The sequence below is a fragment of the Bufo bufo genome, chromosome 4 (genome assembly GCF_905171765.1).
Source record: "Bufo bufo chromosome 4, aBufBuf1.1, whole genome shotgun sequence".
NCBI classification, from domain to species: Eukaryota; Metazoa; Chordata; class Amphibia; order Anura; family Bufonidae; genus Bufo; species Bufo bufo.
Window position 1 is genome coordinate 370,911,519 of NC_053392.1, and position 20,957 is coordinate 370,932,475.

At 40.4% G+C, this 20,957-nt stretch overlaps 1 protein-coding gene across 7 annotated transcripts in view; it reads right to left on the reverse strand.

The window, feature by feature from the left end:
- EPB41L2 (erythrocyte membrane protein band 4.1 like 2) overlaps window positions 1-20,957 on the reverse strand; it is a 179,759-nt gene that overhangs the window by 10,274 nt on the left and 148,528 nt on the right. For 4 of the 7 annotated variants that reach the window (XM_040429135.1, XM_040429136.1, XM_040429138.1 and 1 more), the window contains 6 exons: window positions 19,789-19,842; window positions 19,085-19,618; window positions 16,177-16,299; window positions 8,372-8,470; window positions 7,694-7,774; window positions 2,966-3,083 (listed from right to left, as the gene is read on the reverse strand). In XM_040429135.1, coding sequence (XP_040285069.1) covers window positions 2,973-3,083; window positions 7,694-7,774; window positions 8,372-8,470; window positions 16,177-16,299; window positions 19,085-19,618; window positions 19,789-19,842 — 1,002 coding nt within the window. In that variant the 3' untranslated portion in view covers window positions 2,966-2,972. The remainder of the gene's footprint in view (window positions 1-2,965; window positions 3,084-7,693; window positions 7,775-8,371; window positions 8,471-16,176; window positions 16,300-19,084; window positions 19,619-19,788; window positions 19,843-20,957) is intronic. The other 3 variants (XM_040429140.1, XM_040429139.1, XM_040429137.1) reach the window with 1 other exon arrangement.

Genomic DNA, 20,957 nt, shown 5'->3' on the forward strand with positions numbered 1-20,957 from the left:
TCTGCAGAGGAATGTGGGTCTGATGAAAAATATTTTTTATTATTATTTCTCTCCTCAACATCCAATGTGTGTCTTATGGTCACTTTTATTTACATATGCCTAAATAGGCAGAAAAACCTATCTTGGCCCAAGTCAAACTAATACATCGCTTTTATTCGGTATACAACGCAAATTTTATTGGTTATATAGAACATTGAAACAAACAGTTGCTAAGGAATTAAAAACACGGACACCACACCACTGTTAATGGTACTGACTGGTGGTCATGACGGAGACAAGGGAGGGGAGGGGAGGAGGGAAGGTGATGAACCATGCACAGTCCCTAGCCCCAAAAGTCCAATTGTTTGCCCTACCACGTCAGTGAATTGGTTCTATCTGGATCTGATAACCTTGCTAGTAAGCCTACTGCAAGTGTTATGGTATAGAAACCACCAGGCGACTGAATGCCCTAGCTGTCTACAGACTGATATCACCGACGTGGACTAAACACCTATATCTCCTATAGATATCAACTAGTGACGGTATTGAGCCTATAGTCCATCCGGACTACTGTGCGATTCTAACAACAGTGGTGGAGTGAACGCTAGTTAAAATATAGGTTTTTCTGCCTATTTAGGCATATGTAAATAAAAGTGAATTGTTAACCTTGCCCGAGTCTGGTCCTTTAGTTATATGTCTTATGGTCAAGCGCGTTTTATAGTCTGAAAAATTCGGTATATCTACCCAGATAGATATTTATAGAAGCTGCCAAGAAATGTGTAAGAACAGATTGTCCCAAGTAATCCACATGTTGAAACAAATAGTTAAAATTATCTAAAGTCACTTGCCCATCCACAATGGCTGGGTATTTTACTGAAATTAAAGGTAAACAATATCAAGAATATGGATATGAATCTACTACTTAGCACTATATGAAGAGTCTAGTAATGTGTTGTACAACAGTATTTAATACTGATCTCATATGTTTTGCTGCCACCCACTGGTGAAAATGGAAATTTGTAGGTTGCCTGCAAGTGTTAATTAAGGGCAGTCTATGTTGCATTTTACAGTCTGTAGTATGCTGAAAATTGACTTTTCTTGGCAAGACTATAAATTACAGATCACTGATGAACAATTTGAAGGATCTCTCTATGAATTCTCTGACTTTGATGACCTCGGTGGTAAAACTTAAAATGAAATTTTAAATTAATTTTAAATTTAACTTAAAAGTTAAATTTGAGCATCATGGTGATATTAATTTTTATTGGTTTGCCATTTACAGCATTGTACAGCTCCAAAATGCAAGGAAGTAAATGTATGAGAAGATAGTGAGTTATACTAAATGTTTTACATGTATTTGCATCTTTAGAATGCCTTTAGCATTCCATTGAAAGTAAAATTTACAATAATTTGGCAACTCTACTGAAAACTAGTTTCCTATTCTTTTTGTTTGTAACGGCATAAACACTGAAGAGGCAATGACAATTGTCATCAATGTGAAAGCTGCATCGCATTTCTACATTCATTATCGTTATCAAAGGGGTTGTTCACCCCTGGGGACCTTTCCTACAAGCCTACTAGCGTGCCATGTGATGGATTCATTTCAATGGACCAATTGTGACTCATGTGAGCTGAACTCACTGCATCCCAGTGATCTATGATGCTGTGAGCTCCAGCCCACCCAGGGGTCTACTGTCCCCGAACTCACAGCATCATTTAAGTACCAGACAACAGACCCCAGTTTGGGCTGGAACTCACAGCATAATGCAGTCCATGTGATGAACACATTTCCCGGACTGACTGACTCACACAAGCTGCGGTCGGTCTGGGAAACATGTCCGTCACATGGACTTTATTTCACGGACCACACACAGAAATGTGACTTCAGCTTTAGGGTACGGCCAAATATAGCAAGTTGACTGTGGACTATCTGCAAATTTCGGTGCAGAAATGCTGCAGTTTGCCACATATTTCACAGATGTGCAGATTTCAATGCACACACCTTCCACACTTCACTGCTACTGCAAACGAGGCAGATATTGAAAATACACATAAGCCATATCCTAAAAGTGCCAAATAGATGTGTTTACCCAGTGGTATACTTACCATAAGCTAGGTATGGAGCCTTACACTGAAAGGGAATCTGTCACCATGATCTTGGACTATTATCTGCAGTTCAGCACGAGTAGTCCTGCAGATAAGTAGTCCAGATAACTATGTGTCATGTCCCTTTTGTCCCCTCTTCCCTCACTGCCAACAATGTACTGTACTGCAGAGCAGCTTTCGGCACCGACAGTCGAGAAAGTGGTTTTCCAAGATTTTGACACTCATGACCTATTCTCAGGATAGCAATAGTAATAAAGGACCGGCACTCGCTGTTCGTTGTCTTGCAAATATCATCTCAGGATAGGTCATCAGTAAGTGATTGTGGGGGTCCGATGCCAGTATTAGCCGTTTTGAGACGGCACTGGCGCTCCTGTGAGCGTTGTGGCCTTCTTGCAGCTCACCAATTCACTTCTATGGGGCTGAGCGCGGTACCAAACACAGCTGCTATACAATGTACGGCGCTGTGCTGGATAAGCATGGAGAAGGCTGCGTCGCTCACGGGAGCGCCTGTGCCTTCTCAAAACAGCTGATTGGTGGGGGTCCCGGGTTTCAGACACCCACCAATCAGATACTGATGACCTATCCTGAGGATAGGTCATCAGTATCAAAATCTCAGAAAACCCCTTTAAGTTGCTTCCTATCAAACAGGCATAGCATTTACAAGTGGCCACAACTTTTAGCATAGCCATTTATGAGCTTCTTCTGAGTCCAATACTTACTATAATACTTGCCGCCAGTAAACCATGCAGCAGCTAGATCAATTATCAAGGCAGAACAACAGTGCTATCTTATATATTCCAGTTTGCCATGCCAAAATGTTGCACTAAGACAGAATGGTGAAAAAAAAAAAGGGGTTTGGGCTTCGTAGAGGTTTACTTACCATCTGATTAATCGTCTTCCCCTTCTTCAGTAACCTCAGTTTCTTTGTGCACTACCACACGAGTTATAGACATGTCCGGGTGTTGCTCTTTGGCTTCCTTTATGGCTTGTGCTAATGCCTATTAAAATAACCACACAGTGCCCAGGTCACAATTCAGGTGAATTTAAGAATACATCAAATCTGAAATCAATGTAACCCAACAAATTAAAAGAGAGGCATATCTGCAAAACATTTCCACTGGTGAAAGATCTGGTGATTTCCACAGAACAGCCTGGAGTTTATAATACTAGGTCAGTAATACAACAAATGCATGCAGGAGGAAGCGACTGCGAAACGTGCGTCGGGGTCAGGACTACACTGGTATTCTATTACAGCATTTCTCTTTGATGAATTGTCCATTTTATTGCACTAGGCACTTCATTTGCCATGAATTTTTTCCTTTGACTTTCACCTCTTCCACTAAGGAGAATGCACTCGGCAAGTTGGGGAATACACTTTTATGCCGCTCTCTCCAATAGAACTAGGTGATGTTAAAGGGTTTCTACCACCTAATTTTAACCTAATTAGCTCTCAGACACTAGCGATCTGCTAGTGTCTGATCTACCTAACAATGCTATTCTCAGACCTGTGTGCGGATCCGTTTCACTAAAAAAACTAAACTTTTATTAATATGCTAATGAGCCTCTTGAATGCCATCCTCCATCTGAGCCAGCGGACGAATTGTCGCGCCTGCGCCGTGCACGTCTGTATTCTGCGCAGGCGCAGTGAATGTCTGTCCGCTGCCTGCACAGACATCTCGGTCATCGGCGCAGGCGCAGTGGAGATGTCTGTGCAGGGAGCGGTCAGACATTCACTGCGCCTGCGCAGAATACAGACGCGCACGGCGCAGGCGCGAGAATTCGTTCACTGGCTCAGATGGAGGATGGCATTCAAGAGGAGACGGGCGGGCTTAACGGACGAGCGGGGCGGCATACAATGTGAGTAGACGGAGCCTCTAGGTGCTGAAAAGACGCCCCCATAGCACCTAGAGGCTCATTAGCATATTAATAAAAGTTCGTTTTTTTGTGAAACGGATCCACACACAGGTCTGAGAATAGCATGGTTAGGTAGATCAGACACTAGCAGATTGCTAGTGTCTGAGAGCTAATTAGGTCAAAATGTGGTGGTAGAAACCCTTTAAAGGGAATTGCACATGAGTATAGTCCATCTAGGGGTTTGATTTATTGACATGACACTTTGTATGTGGTCCATTTCTTTATTCCGGTGTGTGTATGCTGCTAATACTGGTTTTGACACGGAGGTTGCTGATCCCCGATTTAGGCAATAACGGAGATATTAAACATAACACAAACACAGGGGGTCATTTCCGAAGTGCACCAAGCCACTTTTTGTGTTTAAGACCTTGTTTTGCAACATTAATACCCAAGCAACAATATTTTGTTACATGGGCGTTTTTTTAATCTTTCCTCTCCATTTGGGAGTGGCGGAGGAGAGGCCCGAGCTATTGGCTCCGGCATATTTACTTATGTTTATGCCAGTTTTAGGAATAAAAGTATACGAAAAACTGCAGGAAGATGCGCCTAATTTATGATGAAGTGCAAGACTTAGGTACATCTCCATCAGTGCAAAGGGGAAACAAAGACTGCCGTAAAAAGATGATCTTTGTAAATGGCGTCCAGACTGCTGGGAAAAAAAGTCTTATTTTACCCAGATATGAATGTAATAAAGAACTTTGAGGTGCTTTAGATCTTTCAGGAAAAATATGAATTGTGCTGCAGTTTTCTTTGGTTCTAAACAAATGGTAGCTGCAAAAATTGTCACCAGTGACCTCTCTATCCAACTATTTACATAGGCGCATAGATGTGGTTCACCTGAATAAAACTATTTATCTTTTGTACATCCGAGGCTCTGTTCCCAAGTCATGATCTTTTTATTAATCTCCAAATTAGGCATCTGTGCAACAAAGTTGTCACCATTGCTCTTGTTGTACGCAAGCTCCACTCCTTTCAATGACCAGTCCCTTTACTGGCTGTTTTCCATTGCCTGGTCCTGTTAATCAAAGCAACCAGGGAGGGGACAACCACAGTAATGAGTAGAGTTTGGGTGCAGCAAGAGCAATGGTGATGCCCTCATTGCACCAAAAAACTAATTTGCATATTAAGAAAAATAACTTGAGAATGGAGCCTTGGATCAACAAAAGAAAAAACAGCGCTTTAATCAAGTGAACCACAGTTATGTGTCTATGCAAACAGTTGGATAGGGAGGTCGCTGGTGATAGTTTGCCTTTAAACCCTTGGCGACCTCCACCATACATGTATGGCGGAATTCGCCACTTTAAAGATGGTGTCCACTGGCGCATGCACCATATACGCCAAGACCCGCAGCGGTTGTATATAATCAGCTCTACGGCTGATTGCATACATTTAACCCCTCAAATGCCATGTTCAAATGTGACCACAGCATCTGACTGGTCTAGAGGCGGGAGCTGCATGCTCTTGTGCCTGTTACTAGAATATACCATTACAGGCCAGCAGGTGGCAGCACTGTATTGATATATTGCAAATGGAGTGTTCTATGATGGCTATTAGTGCTGAGTAAAGCAAAGCATTCAAAATGGAAATCGGTCCAAAGTTCAGGAAAAGTTTGATTCACAACAAATCAGATTTTTCTCACGCTTCGTGGTAACAAATAAGATTTTCCTAAAATGGCGGCTGCACGTGTTACAATGCAAAACTAAGAGTAGAGGAGACAATTCAGGGAATGCAAGATCAACCATTATGCCGTGCAGGCAGTCAATCTGCAGATAACCACCCCCTGTGACGTTAAAGCCCTGGGTGGGGGATTAGGTCTTAATGAAGACCATCCTCATCTTTTGTTGTATTTACTTCCTAGAAAAGTCAGCAAGATGCAGAGAGAAGAGGAGCTGGATGTTTCTGATGACATTCTCATCGAAAAGCAGGAAAAGCAGATGGCAGAAGAAGGGCTCCCACCTGTAGGAGAGCGCTGGGGTTTGAAAAGTGGGTCTGTCACCTAACCAGCCAAACCCCATACCAGCAACAGTTCCTGTTTAAAGGTGGTGCTGTATGGTCATTAACAATGAAGGACTATACAGTGCGGTCTTCATTATTAAATGAAAGGCACCTGCTGGCTAATTGCCCATGTGTTTCTTCACCGCAGCGTGGCTGCTCCGTGTGGCTGTACCATAAGGTACAGTGGACTGAGTATACCTGATTTATAGCATCCAATTTGACGAATTAATTCTGAATGAATCAAATTTCTTGGCTAACTTCGTCAAAGTTGCCGAATCGAATTTTTCAAAACTTTGCTCATCTTAAATGGCTAAATAGCCATCACAGAACACAATGGGCAATGTAATGATTGCCAGTTATAGTCACATGGAGTTAAAAAAGAAAAAAAGATTTTTTTTATATAAACATATAATGGGCATAGTTGCATGCGAAAACAGCTGTACTATTAAAATATAACAATATTTATCCCATACAGCAAATGGCATAGTGGGAAAAACGTAATAAAAAGTGGTCAAAAAGTCGCACACACTTCAACACGGTATCACTGGAAAGTACAGATCGCCCTGCAAAAAATTAGCCCTGTACACATACCGTAACTACAAAGAAGTGGCGGGAAAATGCGTCTTATGCGGTGAGTGCTTCCATTATGGAAGTGGTCATTAGTACCGTAAGACCAGTAAGCAGTGAATGCAGCGCTCCCCGGGCTCTGTACTCACCGCTTCCTGGTCCTCGGCTGTTAGCTGTGCTGTGGCTGCGCACAGCGCGAGGGCACTCTGTGACCTCACGCTGTGCAAGTTGGGTCACAGCTGACAGCAGGAAGAGTAGGAGGAGCGCTGGAGGGGAGCACCAGTGGTGTCCGCAATGGGGGGACTGATATGAGGCAATGGGGGGGGGGGGGGGGGGGGGGCCTGATATTCATATTTCCCTGCAAGAACTAAAGCACCCCATGGTTCTTTATTACATTCAAATCTGGGTAAAATAAGACTACATTCTTTTTTCCCCCATTCCCAAATGATCATGTTCAGGCCTGAGCCAATGTTTGTAATAGCAACATCCATGAGAATGAGGTCTATCAAAAATTGCCCAAGTCTGCCCATTCTTGTATCATTCTTAGTGCGTCACTTTTTTAGAAAATTGTTGCAGGTTTTGGCGCATGTCTTTGTTTTGCGCAAATTTCTGTGACATTTATCTCGCTATGCCACACTTCACCACTTTTTAAAGTTGTGTATTTTAAAAGGACATTTAGGGGCACATTTATTACAACCGGTCTTAATAAAGGCCCATAGCTGGTGGTGGTTCCGCCTGAGTTATGAAGAGGCGCAGGACTCTCCATAACTTCAGCGCCTGTTCTAAATGTTCGGTTTTCCTTCCTTTGAGGGATATCTGGCTTTCACTGTGTTGAAGACCCATAACTGGGGCTCCACGGTTATTTTGCATATTACTGTTTCCCAGGGAGCTTTGCACTTTGGATTGCTGTGTCGAGGCTCTTAAATGAGGCTCCACAGTGTTTTCTGTAGCTGGTCTCCCTAAGATCAGCTATTGTTTTGTTTGAGTTCTAAATGTAAGGCAACTTATGAGCTGTTCTACTTTAGGCGTATTTCAGAATAGTAACACCTTAAGTGATAAACTCCCCCCACATTATTTAAATATAGGCAATTATTATTATTTGAATGTTCAGTCTATTTAATATTCAGCTTACCTCATCATGGTCAATGTCTGCATCTCCACTGATCACAATACGTTTTTCGATTCTCGTTTCAGATATCCCACCTTTTCCAGTCTAAAAATTAAACAAATGTAGCATGTTTCATAGGGCAGGAAAAGATACAGAAAAAATGTGTAGATTTATTAAAGTAGTAAAATGTAATTTAAGATTAAAAATGTGGTGTTCACTGTGATTAGCCGAATCTTATTTTTTTTTAAACTTCAATGATGTACTATGACTATGGTACTAGAATAGAATTGAAATGTGAAATGAATCTACATAATAACATAAAGCACTATATCAAGTTACGACAGATCATGCAGAAATTACTGGCGTTTCAGACATATAGGGGCAGATTCACTAAGACTCGGGTTTCATATTCCAGTCTTAGTGAAAAGTTAGTTGGAGTAAGATGTGCGGGCTTGATCAATTGGCACATATTCCGTGGCAGAAAAATAAATCATAATTTACACCAACTTCTGGTGCAAATTGTAGTGAATGTCTGGCTGCAATAGGTCAAGCCCCACCCAGTCTTCTATTTATCAAAGGTGACAAGAAGTATAAAAAAGTCACGAAATATAACATAAATATGGCATGCAACATAATTAGGAGGTTTTTATGTCACACAAATTGCTTAAAGCCTGTGATACACTTGCCCAAAGTGACTTTTACCTTTGTGATGTGTGTGGTTGTAGTGGTTAGAACGGAATCAGATGTGATTGTCTGAGCACTCAGTAAAATCCCTGGCTCACTGTCTCCACCACCTTCCAGCTACATCAGGAAAAGAAAGAGGATACGAATACAGAAGTAAGCAAATATTCTGCAAACATACAAGTGTTATCTAGTGAACAGCAGGTCAGTTATAGTGTTCCTAACCTGTTAGTTACATTTTAATAAAACTTATAGGAACTATTACAAAAATATATATATGTTTTTTACCTTTCCATGTGAAATAGGCACGTGAAGTTCAGGTACCTATTCACGCTTTAGAATGCATACTCCCATACACTACTGTGTATAAGAGTACGGTCTCACTCTAAGCACTGTACAGAAAGTAGGAGCTCCATAGCACAGCGCTGCTCCCGTCTGTACCAGCACTGCTCGCTAAAGCCTGGTATTCTAGTGCTAGGTCAGGAGCGATGTCTTATGTTAGCTCCTCTCATCTAACTAGTAGAATAGGGCAGGAGCTGACATAAGAAATTGCACTCCTGCTGTGCCCACTCTGCTAAAGCCTGGCATAGCACTAGCGGTGCAGTGCGGGTACAGAGGGGAGCAGCGCTGTGCTAGGGAGTCCGTACTTCCCTACACAGCAGGAATACACATTCTAAAGCGGGTATAAACAACTGAACTACAGGTGCCTATGTCACATGGAAACGTTAAAAAAAAAATGTAAGTAAACTACAAATATTTTTGTTACATTTCCTACAAATTTTATTAAAGTGTGTAACTAAATGTTTAAATACACTTTAATAATCTGTGCAAAAATTATCCTATCTGCTTCTACATAGGAAAATCCCCAAAATACTTGTTTCAAGTGTAGATTATCTGTTGTTAGTAAGCTCCCTCTAGTGTTGACTGCTGGACGCTGGAGATTTATCAAGGGAAACGGGTAAAGAGTAACTCAGATGTACAGGTACACCAATGTGATAAAATTCATCTCTAAATCATAAACTTACTCCACAAGGCAAGGCAATTGGAATTATTACTTCTGAATATGATCAGGTTTGTTCCTAAGCAACAACAGGCTAATGTGTCCTGTCCTATATACTGAATGTCATTTATTATTTCTGCAGTATTAATAATGCATAGACAGCGTCTGCTCTGAGCTGCAACTTTGGCACACTGTAGCAAAGAATTTTTCCAGTTCTTTGCTGGAGTTTTCCAGTCTTTAGAGATTTATAACCCACCCTCCGGATAGGTCAGCAGTATTAGATTGGGGAGGGTCCTGTTTTTGGCAGCTACCAGCGCCAGTAAGAAAACAGTAGACATAGATGTAAGCAGAAGGCTCCGTCCACTGAGTAGTAGTTGTGCCAGCGTACTGCAGCTCAGCTACTATTCAAGTGAATGTCAGACCCACAGCGATCTCATATGGATGACTTCTAAGAAGGATAGGTTATCAATACACAAGTAAAAAAAATAAAAAATAAATACACATATATGCAATGACGGGCTCCGTAGACAATACTTACACGAAACCTCAAGTCCCATGAATAAAACTTTTTTTTATGCTGTATCACGCTATATATTCAATTACCTGTTGACAGCTTCAAATGACTGAATAGTTTGCTTTTAGAAACAAGACAACAGGAATAAATTGAGCCTCGGGTGGCTGCTCTTGCGTGGTGAGCTCTCCTTCACTTCAAGGGGTCCCACACCTATCTGACAATGAATGCATATCCTAGCAATATTTCATCAATGTCGGAGATAAGAACATCTCTTTAGCTGTGTGTGTAAATATATATATATATATATATATATATATATATATATATATATATATATATATATATATATATATATATATATATATATATATATATATATAAAAATTTCAGGGCAGCACACCGGGTGAAACAACCAGTAGCAAGGGGTGCCATCGGTATTGCACCTTACCAAGGTGATATTCGATAAAAAATAAATACACCGCAGCACTTCCAGTAGGTGAAAATAGTGGGATCCTTTTATTCACCCGTGCAACGTTTCGGTCCACTCCATCCCTGGCCCTCCTTCTTTGCTGAATACACAGGTGTTGACCAATCACTATTAATTATCACTTATGAAAAATGTTGGCGTTTTTTCAGTACTAAAGCAAATGGACAATTTTTCTGTATTTGTCTATGTGCAGAATGATATTGATTATACAGCACTATGTTTTTAGATGTATACACAAGTTTTTTCTAGTATATTTTTCTATGTATATTCGATTGACACTTATTTATGCAAATATGTTGTGACCTCATAAATATGCACTTTGTACCGAGATGTATTGCTTCAAAATGGACCCAGCAAGTGGACCGAAACATTGCACAGGTGAATAAAAGGATCCCTCCCACTATTTTCACCTAATATATTTTATATTTATATTTATATTGTAAGAAGGTACAAGGAATCATTGTGGATGATAGGTATGTGTCACCGAGGTTCCTGGCCTCGGTGGAGACAGAGCCGGTTTTTATGTGTCAGCAGCAGTTGCTGTTTGACACCTTTATACCGTATATGGCTGTAATAGCTGATTCAGGACGGCTCTTACTGGGAGTAGTCAAAGTGCTGGGTGGGTGATTACGCCCCATGTTCCAGGCCGGGTTTTGCCAGGCATAAAAACCAGCCAGCACTGCCACGTGGGGAGGATTACCTCCAAGTGACAGTGGAGCTCAGGAGGTCTGTGTGCTGTGATCTGAAGGCTGTGTTGGGATCAGCGGCTTGAGCCGGGCTGGAGGGCTCAGACCCCTGTGAAGGCGAACAGGCCGCCTAACGTCTGCCTGTGGCCTTGACAAAGCAGAACTTCCAACAGGGTGTGAAGTAACATCCAGGAGAAAAGGTGACTGGTTTGTATATTAACGTTTCATGTCTGTGAACGATCACCAAGCAACTTGCGTTTTTGTTTTGCTTTCACTTGTGAATAAACACTGATGTTTTGAACCAAGAACTTGTACTTTGCTTCTGTGCTGCACCCACTAATCCGAACTACCAAAAGCGAATACTCACATATTTTTATATATACAGTGGATATAAAAAGTCTACACACCCGTTAAAATGTCAGGTTTCTGTGATGTAAAAAAAAATGAGACTAAGATCAATCATTTCAGAACTTTTTCCACCTTTAATGGGACCTATAAACTGTACCACTCAATTGAAAAACAAACTGAAATCTTTTAGGTGGAGGGAAGAAAAATAAAATAAAAATAATGTGGTTGCATAAGTGTGCACACCCTCTTATAACTGGGGATGTAGCTGTGTTTAGAACTAAGCAATCACATTCAAAATCATGTTAACTAGGAATCAGCATACACCTGCCATCATTTAAAGTGCCCCTGATTAACCCCAAATAATGTTCAGCTGCTCTAGTTGGTCTTTCCTGAAATTTTCTTAGTCGCATCCCACAGCAAAAGCCATGGTCCACAGAGAGCTTCCAAAGCATCAGAGGGATCTCATTGTTAAAAGGTATCAGTCAGGATAAGGGTACAAAAGAATTTCCATTGCATTAGATATACCATGGAACACAGTGAAGACAGTCATCATCAAGTGGAGAAAATATGGCACAACAGTGACATTACCAAGAACTGGACGTCCCTCCAAAATTGATGAAAAGACGAGAAGAAAACTGGTCTGGGAGGCCATCAAGAGGCCTACAGCAACATTAAAGGAGCTGCAGGAATATCTGTACTGGTACATGCGGTACATGTGACAACAATCTCCCATATTCTTCATATGTCTGGGCTATGGGGTAGAGTGGCAAGACGAAAGCCTTTTCTTACAAAGAAAAACATCCAAGCCAGGCTACATTTTGCAAAAACACATCTGAAGTCTCCCAAAAGCATGTGGGAAAAGGTGTTATGGTCTGATGAAACCAAGGTTGAACTTTTTGGCCATAATTCCAAAAGATATGTTTGGCGCAAAAACACTGCACATCACCAAAAGAACACCATACCCACAGTGAAACATGGTGGTGGCAGCATCATGCTTTGGGGCTGTTTTTCTTCAGCTGGAACTGGAGCCCTAGTTAGGCTAGAGGGTATTATGAACAGTTCCAAGTACCAGTCAATATTGGCACAAAACCTTCAGGCTTCTGCTAGAAAGTGGAACATGAAGAGGAACTTCATCTTTCAGCATGACAACGACCCAAAGCATACATCCAAATCAACAAAGGAATGGCTTCACCAGAAGAAGATTAAAGTTTTGGAATGGCCCAGCCAGAGGCCAGACCTGAATGATTGAAAATCTGTGGGGTGATCTGAAGAGGGCTGTGCACAGGAGATGCCCTCGCAATCTGACAGATTTGGAGTGTTTTTGTAAAGAAGAGTGGGCAAATCTTGCCAAGTCAAAATGTGCCATGCTGATAGACTCATACCTAAAAAGACTGAGTGCTGCAATAAAATCAAAAGGTGCTTCAACAAAGTATTAGTTTAAGGGTGTGCACACTTATGCAACCATATTATTTTATTTTTACATAAAAGATTTGTTTGTTTTTCAGTGGTACAGTTTATAGGTCACATTAAAAGTGGAAAAAGTTCTGAAATGATTTATCTTTGTCTCATTTTTTTACATCAGAGAAACCTGACATTTTAACAGGGGTGTGTAGACTTTGTGTAACCATTTTATCCACATCGATGTCTCCTTCCCTGGTCGATATACATCCACATGCACTTTCTTAAATAACCTTCAAGAACACCTATATTTTCAGATCAAGCTGCCAGATGTGTATACATGAGCGATAGCACTATATCGGACCATTATAGGACTTGTATCTGGCATTTTTAGCAGTTTTCTCCTTTGCATGCTGCATGTAAAATTCTCAAAGCTGGTGGATGGAGATGACCTGCTCATCATGCCTCCCTACAGAATACACATATAGTTGGCAGATTCTACTTACTAGCTGTCGCTCAAATCACTCAGAATCACTATATAAGACATTTCTCAACCTGCTCACTCTCACAACAACATGGCTTTAAAAGGATTGTGCCAAGAATGAAAGTTATCCTGTTTCCATAGGATAGAGAACTACTAACTGTTTGGTGGGGGTCTGATTGCTGGAACCCCCACCAATCCAGAGGACGGGGGTCCTATGCTCCCGTTCCAATACTCTTACTCACATTCCCCCTCCTATGTCCATACCCCAGACTCTTCTGTTCATTATCCCTGTGAGTGACCGTTGTCTACCCACCCCGTGGCCAACCATGCCAGTCTCTGAATCACTTTGCTGCCTCGCTTTTTCATATCTTTTCTTGTAAAAGACCTACTGTCATTAAGGGTGACTTTAACATGCCCAGTGACAATCCAATTTCTCCTACCTCTCAGTTCCTACATGTATCTTTAACTGCCATCTGCCCTTCACTATTTACTAATGCTCTAACAAAATGAAAAAAGGATCCCCTGAGCTAGTGTTCTTCTGGCTTTGATCAGTTTCTAACATTATCATTAGAGATGAGCGAAACGAGCTTTGCATCCTAGATCCAAAGTCGATTCGCTCCAAACTTCGTTTTAATGCTATATGGAGATCCGTCTCCGTACAGCAATAAAATGAATGGGCTTTGGCGAGGCGAAATGAGTTAACACCGAAGTCTCGCGAGACTTTGGTGAATAACTTCAGTATCTGATTATTAAACTTGAAAAACATTTTAAAACCGGTATCGAAGCAGACTTTAGAACAAAATTTTAAAATGGTTTTCAAGTTCAAAAATCAAATCCTGAAGTTATTTACCTAAGTCCCGCGAGACTTTAGTGATAACTCTTTTCGCCTCGCCGGAGCCCATGCATTTTAATACTGTACAGAGACGAATATCTGTACAGCTTTAAAACGAAGTTTGGAGCAAAGAGATTTCGATATAGGATCCGAAGCTCGCTTCGCTCATCCCTAATTATCATCCCTCCTCTTCTACTCTATAAAGACAACCTTCATAAGTTGAAACCAGACAACATAGAACACCTCAGACTAGGTCCAACCAACCAAGGGCCACTTCTCTGGTAAAATAGCTGAATTAGTTGCTATGTAGCAGCTATTCCCGACTGTTATATGTAAGGACTTGTTTTAGCCGTCTTCGTTATCTGCTTATTTTTCTTAAATCTTCATTTTCTATTATCTTGGATGACTTTTTTAGGCTTTGGAATCAATTACTCAAGTTACAATGGTTTCAACATACAATATTGGTTCCAGGTCGACCATTGTAACATGACATCCTATCAGAGAAAAATTCTTCTTTCTCCACTTATTAGGCATCTCTTCATCCCCACCCTTCCCTCAATCTCACTCCACTTACATTCTCGTTTCTGCAGCAATTCCGTTACGCATGATCAAGCCCTAACAATGTGGTTTCCATACAGCCTTTACTAAAGTATCCAATGTCCTCCTAATGGCTACATTTAATGATAACTATTCTCTATGGATACTTGGGGATCTCTCTGCAGCACTTTATACTGTGGAGAACTAACTACTACTATTGTCTATTAGCTTTAATACTACTGGCCACTTTTGGTTTTCTTCCTTTCGTTCAGACAGCTCAGTCAGTATATCACTTTCTAGCTATACTACTACTACTATTCTTCTGCTGTTGGGGTTTCTTAGTCCTACTGTAGGTCTTCTACTCTTTTCTCTTTACATGGCCCCCCTGGACAAACTATAAGAAGAATTGCCTTTCAATACCATCTCTACTCTAATGATTTCCAATGATCGACTACCTCTTCCAGTGTCATCTCCTAAGCACTGCTACAAAACACAATCTTCTCTCAATCTGAAACTGAATATTTTTAAAAACGGAACTTCTTGTCTTTCCATAGTCTTTTAACCTACCTAAACTGAAATTTCAATGTGCTCTCCTACTTCTCTATCTTATCTTCACTTCTTTTAGTCAATCACTTCCATGCTTATGTCACCTGCACTTCAACCATTTCCAGAATCTGCCCTTTACTTCTTGTGGAAACAACCAGCACTCTTAATGTTGCTCTGATTCATTCTTCTATTATTTATCGGCCTTTTCCTCACTAGACTCTTCCCCCCCCCCTACAACCTATCCTGAAAGTAACAATACATCTACCGGTGTCATCTGTGACCTGACAGGTAGTATTTATATGCAGCCCTCATTACTCTTCTATATGGCGTTAGTGTATCATTTCTACATATATACTGCTCGCCCCGTAATGCACTTACTATTGGCTGGATGAGTATAAGTAAACACTCAGAACTGCAGTCCGGCCATCCAAGATGGCAGCAGTCAGGTTATTCACCCATGTGGCCTTATTGTTTTGCACAGGAGGAGTTCAGCATCCTGCTCTCTATGGAGCCCGGGACTGCAGCTCTGCACATCACGCACAAGCAGTCGGGAGCCTTATGGGGTAAAGTACGCACAGCTATACAGTTTATTGGGCCACAGTAAGAGGTTTATGAAGTTGCCAGCGACTGTACAAATAATTTTCCTATTTCCTCATAGAATGTGAGCAGGGACGTCACTCTTCGTGTCTGAATTAGTTTCCTACTATCTGAGTTTTCTGTATGTGTATTCTCAGAATTTTTATTTTCCACGCTCTGGAATACATTGCTGCTACATAAAGATTATTATATTGTGAAGTGGAACACACCAAGAGCATGTTTTTTTCCCCCAAAAGAGGTGACAAAAAAATACAAAAATGGCTTTTCACAAGTAAAGATATTAATTATTATAATGAAGTGCAGCAATTATTACATAATCTAGAATACAGTACTCATATCTATAGGGTACACACAGCTTACATCTCATAGCCACAGCCAGCCACCAAAGAAACTCTACCTGAGCAGATTCGAAGGTAATGGTTTTTGTCTCTGTTTGAACTATTGGGACTTCTTTTGTTGAAATTTCAGTCCTTTGTGTGGCATTAGAAATGGTGACCATCTCTGTTTTCACCACAGGAGGCTAGAGAAAAACAAGCATATAAATCTTACACACAAAAAGAAATATGTATACCTATAGCTAGTTTTCTCTAAGGTTTCAAGGGTCAAAGCTAATGAGGTCATCTGTGATCCAAAGCAATCCTAATAAGATCTACACTGGGAAGTACATTATTAAATCACTAAAAGGGTTATCTGGGACATTAAAATTGATGGCCTACCCCTAGTACAGGTCATCAATATCATTATTAAAGGACACCTTTGTACAGATTTTTTTTTTTTTATTGTTCATTTGCTTTCTAAATGGAAAAATAAGCATCTTTCTACACGGTCTTCATAAAAAAAAAGAGTGTGTAAGTCCTTCACCTAGAGGACAGGATGAGATAGTGGTGTGTGTTCTTGCCAAAACACTTTATAATGTTGATCATCATGATGCTGCCATACCTGACATAGAGGTGAGCGCGGCAGTGTGATGAGTGCCTCCATGTATTCTCTAACCTGGCTGGCTGGCTCCTCCTCTCCGGTGGGAACAGGCAGACAGTAATAGCAGAGTGACTACTTGGTTGTGCAGCATCTGCGGGAGATTGCTGCAGTCCTGGATGATCCCGAGTGGTGGCACAGTCCACTCTGCTGAAGGCTGCTGTCCAAGACTCCCCAAGAGCTCCCAGCTAAGCTCAGAGACAGAGTGGAAGTGTCTCAAATGGCTTCCAGCTCAAAGACGGTGTGTGTGAGGCAACCATCTCACAAGGTTAATGTTTGCCCGCTGCACCAGAAATTAGTTGGTAGGTTAAGTTTTATTTGCTGGATCCCTGTCCTAAGTGCCATGCCCGTAAAAGAGGTTGTCCACCCTTTAAGTGATGGCCTAAGTATAGGCGATAACTAGTGATCGGCTGGGGTCAAGCATCCCAACCCTGCCGATCAGCTGTTCTGCCTAGCTCCGTTGCCGTAAGTCAGCACCTGAGCTACACAGCAGTGCCAACATTGTAGTGGACAGCACTCATCACTGAAGCACTGCTCCCATAAGGAGGGGCATTTTAACTATTGGGGGTACTATAGAGGGTATTTTAACTAAGAGAAGAACTACTGAGGGCATTTTAACTACGGTACACACTATAGGAGGAAATTTTAACCACTGGGCAAAATAGGGGGTCATTTTAATTACAGGGGGTACTATGGGCGGTATTATAACTACTAAACAATACAGGAGGGCATTATAACTACAGGGGCACTACAACTAATGGGAAACTATAAGGGGCATAACTACTGAGACTCTCTAAGGGGGGTCTTAATACTACTGGAGGCTCTATAGCAGCCTTATTAATACTGGGCACACAACTACAGGGGCGTTACTACTGAGTGAACTATGGTGGGTATTATTATTGGGCACACTAAGAGGAGCACTCTTGGAGAGCATTATAATTATTGAGTGCACTGTAAGAGCATTAATAGTAATGAGGGCACTCTGGGAGAGTATTATGATTGGTGGGGATTTATATTATTATGGGTAGACTACCTCTATGGCATTATTATCTCTGCAGTATAGTATCTGGGGGCATCAGGGAAGCACAGTGGGCACATTATTGAGGGTATAAGCGGGATAACACTGTCGGAGTACCAGTAAGATGAGAATAACGGAAAAGTGAGGAACCTAAGGTGTTTGTGTGGCAAACTCTGCAGAGATGACATGTAGCTGACAGAAGTCATCAAGGTGAACGGAGAACAGAACATCTACATCAGAGAAGTGACAGGATGTAATAGGTATGTGGTGCCTTTTATGTATTTGGTTGCGCTGAAGTAAAAAAGTAAAATATGTCTTAAGTGCTGGGATGGGGGGCCTGGTTCTAGATTTTCTTACATATGTATTGGGGCTTTGGCCCCAGATCTTTTGAGACCCTAGCAACGCCCCTATTGATCATACAAGTAATTTCAATGCTTAATCCTACGTTCCGCCAGGAGGACATATAAACATACTTCTAAGACTAAGAAACTTGTGATATATTAAAAGGCAGACTCATTACAAGTCACTTGTATACACTGAGTTGTACAAGTAAACTGAAGAATTTAGTGATATTAGCACAGAGTTAAAAGGATTTTCCAGGCCCCTGATATTGATGACCTATCCTCAGGATAAGTCACCAATATCCAATAGGTGTCCAACATCCCCACCAATCAGGCGTTGCCTGCAGCCTCTGGAAGCAGCACTCTCAACTGAACTGTAAGCATAGCCCCATTCAAAGTGTAGTGGTCATGGTGCGTTACTGCAGCTCAGCTCTCTCACTTGAATGAGAACAAATAATTACAAAACAGATGATCATGGGGTGCTGGGCCCCCAAAATCTGATATTTATAACTTATCCAGAGGATATTGTCATTAATATCAGAAGCCTTGAAATCCCCTTTAAAGTTATTGCACTGAGAAGAGTAGAAAATGGTAGACAAACAGAAGTATGGGAATCTAAAGAAACCATACAATTAGTAATTATTAGGTACATATACTGAACAAAGAAGAATATTTGCTGGTCCACATACTGTATAACGCACATTTGGACAAGACAAGATCCAAATGTATAATAAACATTTAAGATGGGGAATTATGGTGAAATGAAACAGAAAAAGAAAAATGGTATAAAGACTATATGGCAGTGTAAAGAATTGCCACAACTGGATAGCAGCCAGAAGCCATATTCACTAGTTTGCCTTTTTGATAGCAAACACCAAATCTTCTTTAAGAAAGAATTTTTTTATAAAGGGGCAGTGGTAACAGAATGGATAGGTATATACGAAGACACCCATTCTGTTCCTCCCATTTACCTCTGAACAATAAATAATTTGGGCAGAAGCATCAGCGTCGATGTGAGAAACATCGCCATTAATTTTGTTTTGCTGCTCTTTGAGAACTTCATGCTCTTCTTCAACTTTCTCTTTTCTTTCAAAAGTACCAACTGTAATTTCTTGGGATATAATTTCAGTCTTTTCTTTTATTTCTGTAACTGTTAAAGTTACAGTATGGTCTTCACTCATCTGAGACTCCTCAACTGGTTCAAGTTCCTTCACGTCTTCTACACCTTCTTCTGACTCTTCTGGTATGACATGTTCAGAAGCTCTACTTTCAGCTTTGTATTCTACCTCTTCGTTCTCACTTTCACTACTGCTATCATACGAAGATACTGAGTGGGTGTCATTTTTATCCAGATCTTTTACTTCTGCCACCTTTTCATTGACATCATTATGGTGTTCAATATCTCCATTTATTCCAGCATTGAGGTCTTCCTTGACAGTTGTATTTGCATAGTCAGAATCTGCCTGAATTTCCTCCTCCACTACGTTCTTTATCTCATCTGAGTTCTATATGAAAATGGATGAGGAAAATAAAAGTATATGAATAAATAAAATTAAAAAAGAAAGATTTCGGCATTTCATGGAGGACAACAAAAGTGATGGTCAACTAAAAAAAATGGAAAAATGTGATGGTGATTAAGATGAACATATTGGTACTTATAGTACAATCTGAGCACCTCAAGAGCATCACTCAGTCCTGTGCGGATCCCTCTTGTTCTGGGTATAAGTTTCTGTAGGACACAAGTACACATAAAGGACACATCAATACATATTCACAATAACACAAAACATTAAAAAACTTTGAAGAAAAAAATCCCCCTTTGCATAACATTTAAAAAAAAACAACAACAGATATTGAACATAAGGACACAAATACACAAACACAAAGCTGGGTGAACATCTCAGAGGTCAAGCTGTTGATAACATGGGCGATTTACGAAAATAGAGACAGGAATTATGCATTGTACATAAGCCTGCCCTCACCAAATCATAAGGCTTTCTAAAGTTAGGGTTTAATAAATTAAGTCGTTTTTATTACAAAAATAAACTATTTTTGCTTAATGTTTTCCAGTTCCATGAATGATGGCAGCAATATAACAAATTGATGTTTTCATTCTGATCCCCATGTCTACATCCAGATTTACATAAAAGTACATTTTTCTTCTACTCTATACTAGATATAAAATACTATATGATAGGTGTAAAGTTTAGTATACACAGACAACTGATTCAAAACTTTTTAGGTAATGTATAGTTTTCTTAGGTACCATATAATATAAATTATATATTTTCAATTTTTATTTTTTATTTTTTTTACAGGACAGGCAGATATTCCTTAGGATCCATATATACATCTTTATTGCCTACCAATTTTAAATTATATCTATTTAAAGCATATTGGGGGAGATTTATCAAACTGGTGTAAAGTAGAACTGGCTTAGTAGCCCATAGCAACCAATCAGATTCCAACTTTCATTTTCCAAAGGAGCTGCTAAAAAAGAAAGGTGGAATCTGACTGATTTCTATGGGCAACTAAGTCAGTTCTACTTTACAGTTTGATAAATGACCCCAATGGTCTTTATAAAGTTTACTGTTAGTTTTCTGCCTCCTTCCTTACTTTGATGTGTAGTATTTTTTAAATTTTAACATTTTAATATTTTTTGCATAGATGCACATACTTCAATCCAATAAAGCATAAGTGAAACTACTTTACACTTATATATAGGTTAACACCTTCCTTTGAGGAATTGATGCGGGTTTCACCCAAATCATTGCAAAGGGTGAAATCAGCAGCATAAATTGACATGTAAGTCAACTTGCACTACAAATGTTTGGAGTGGAGTTT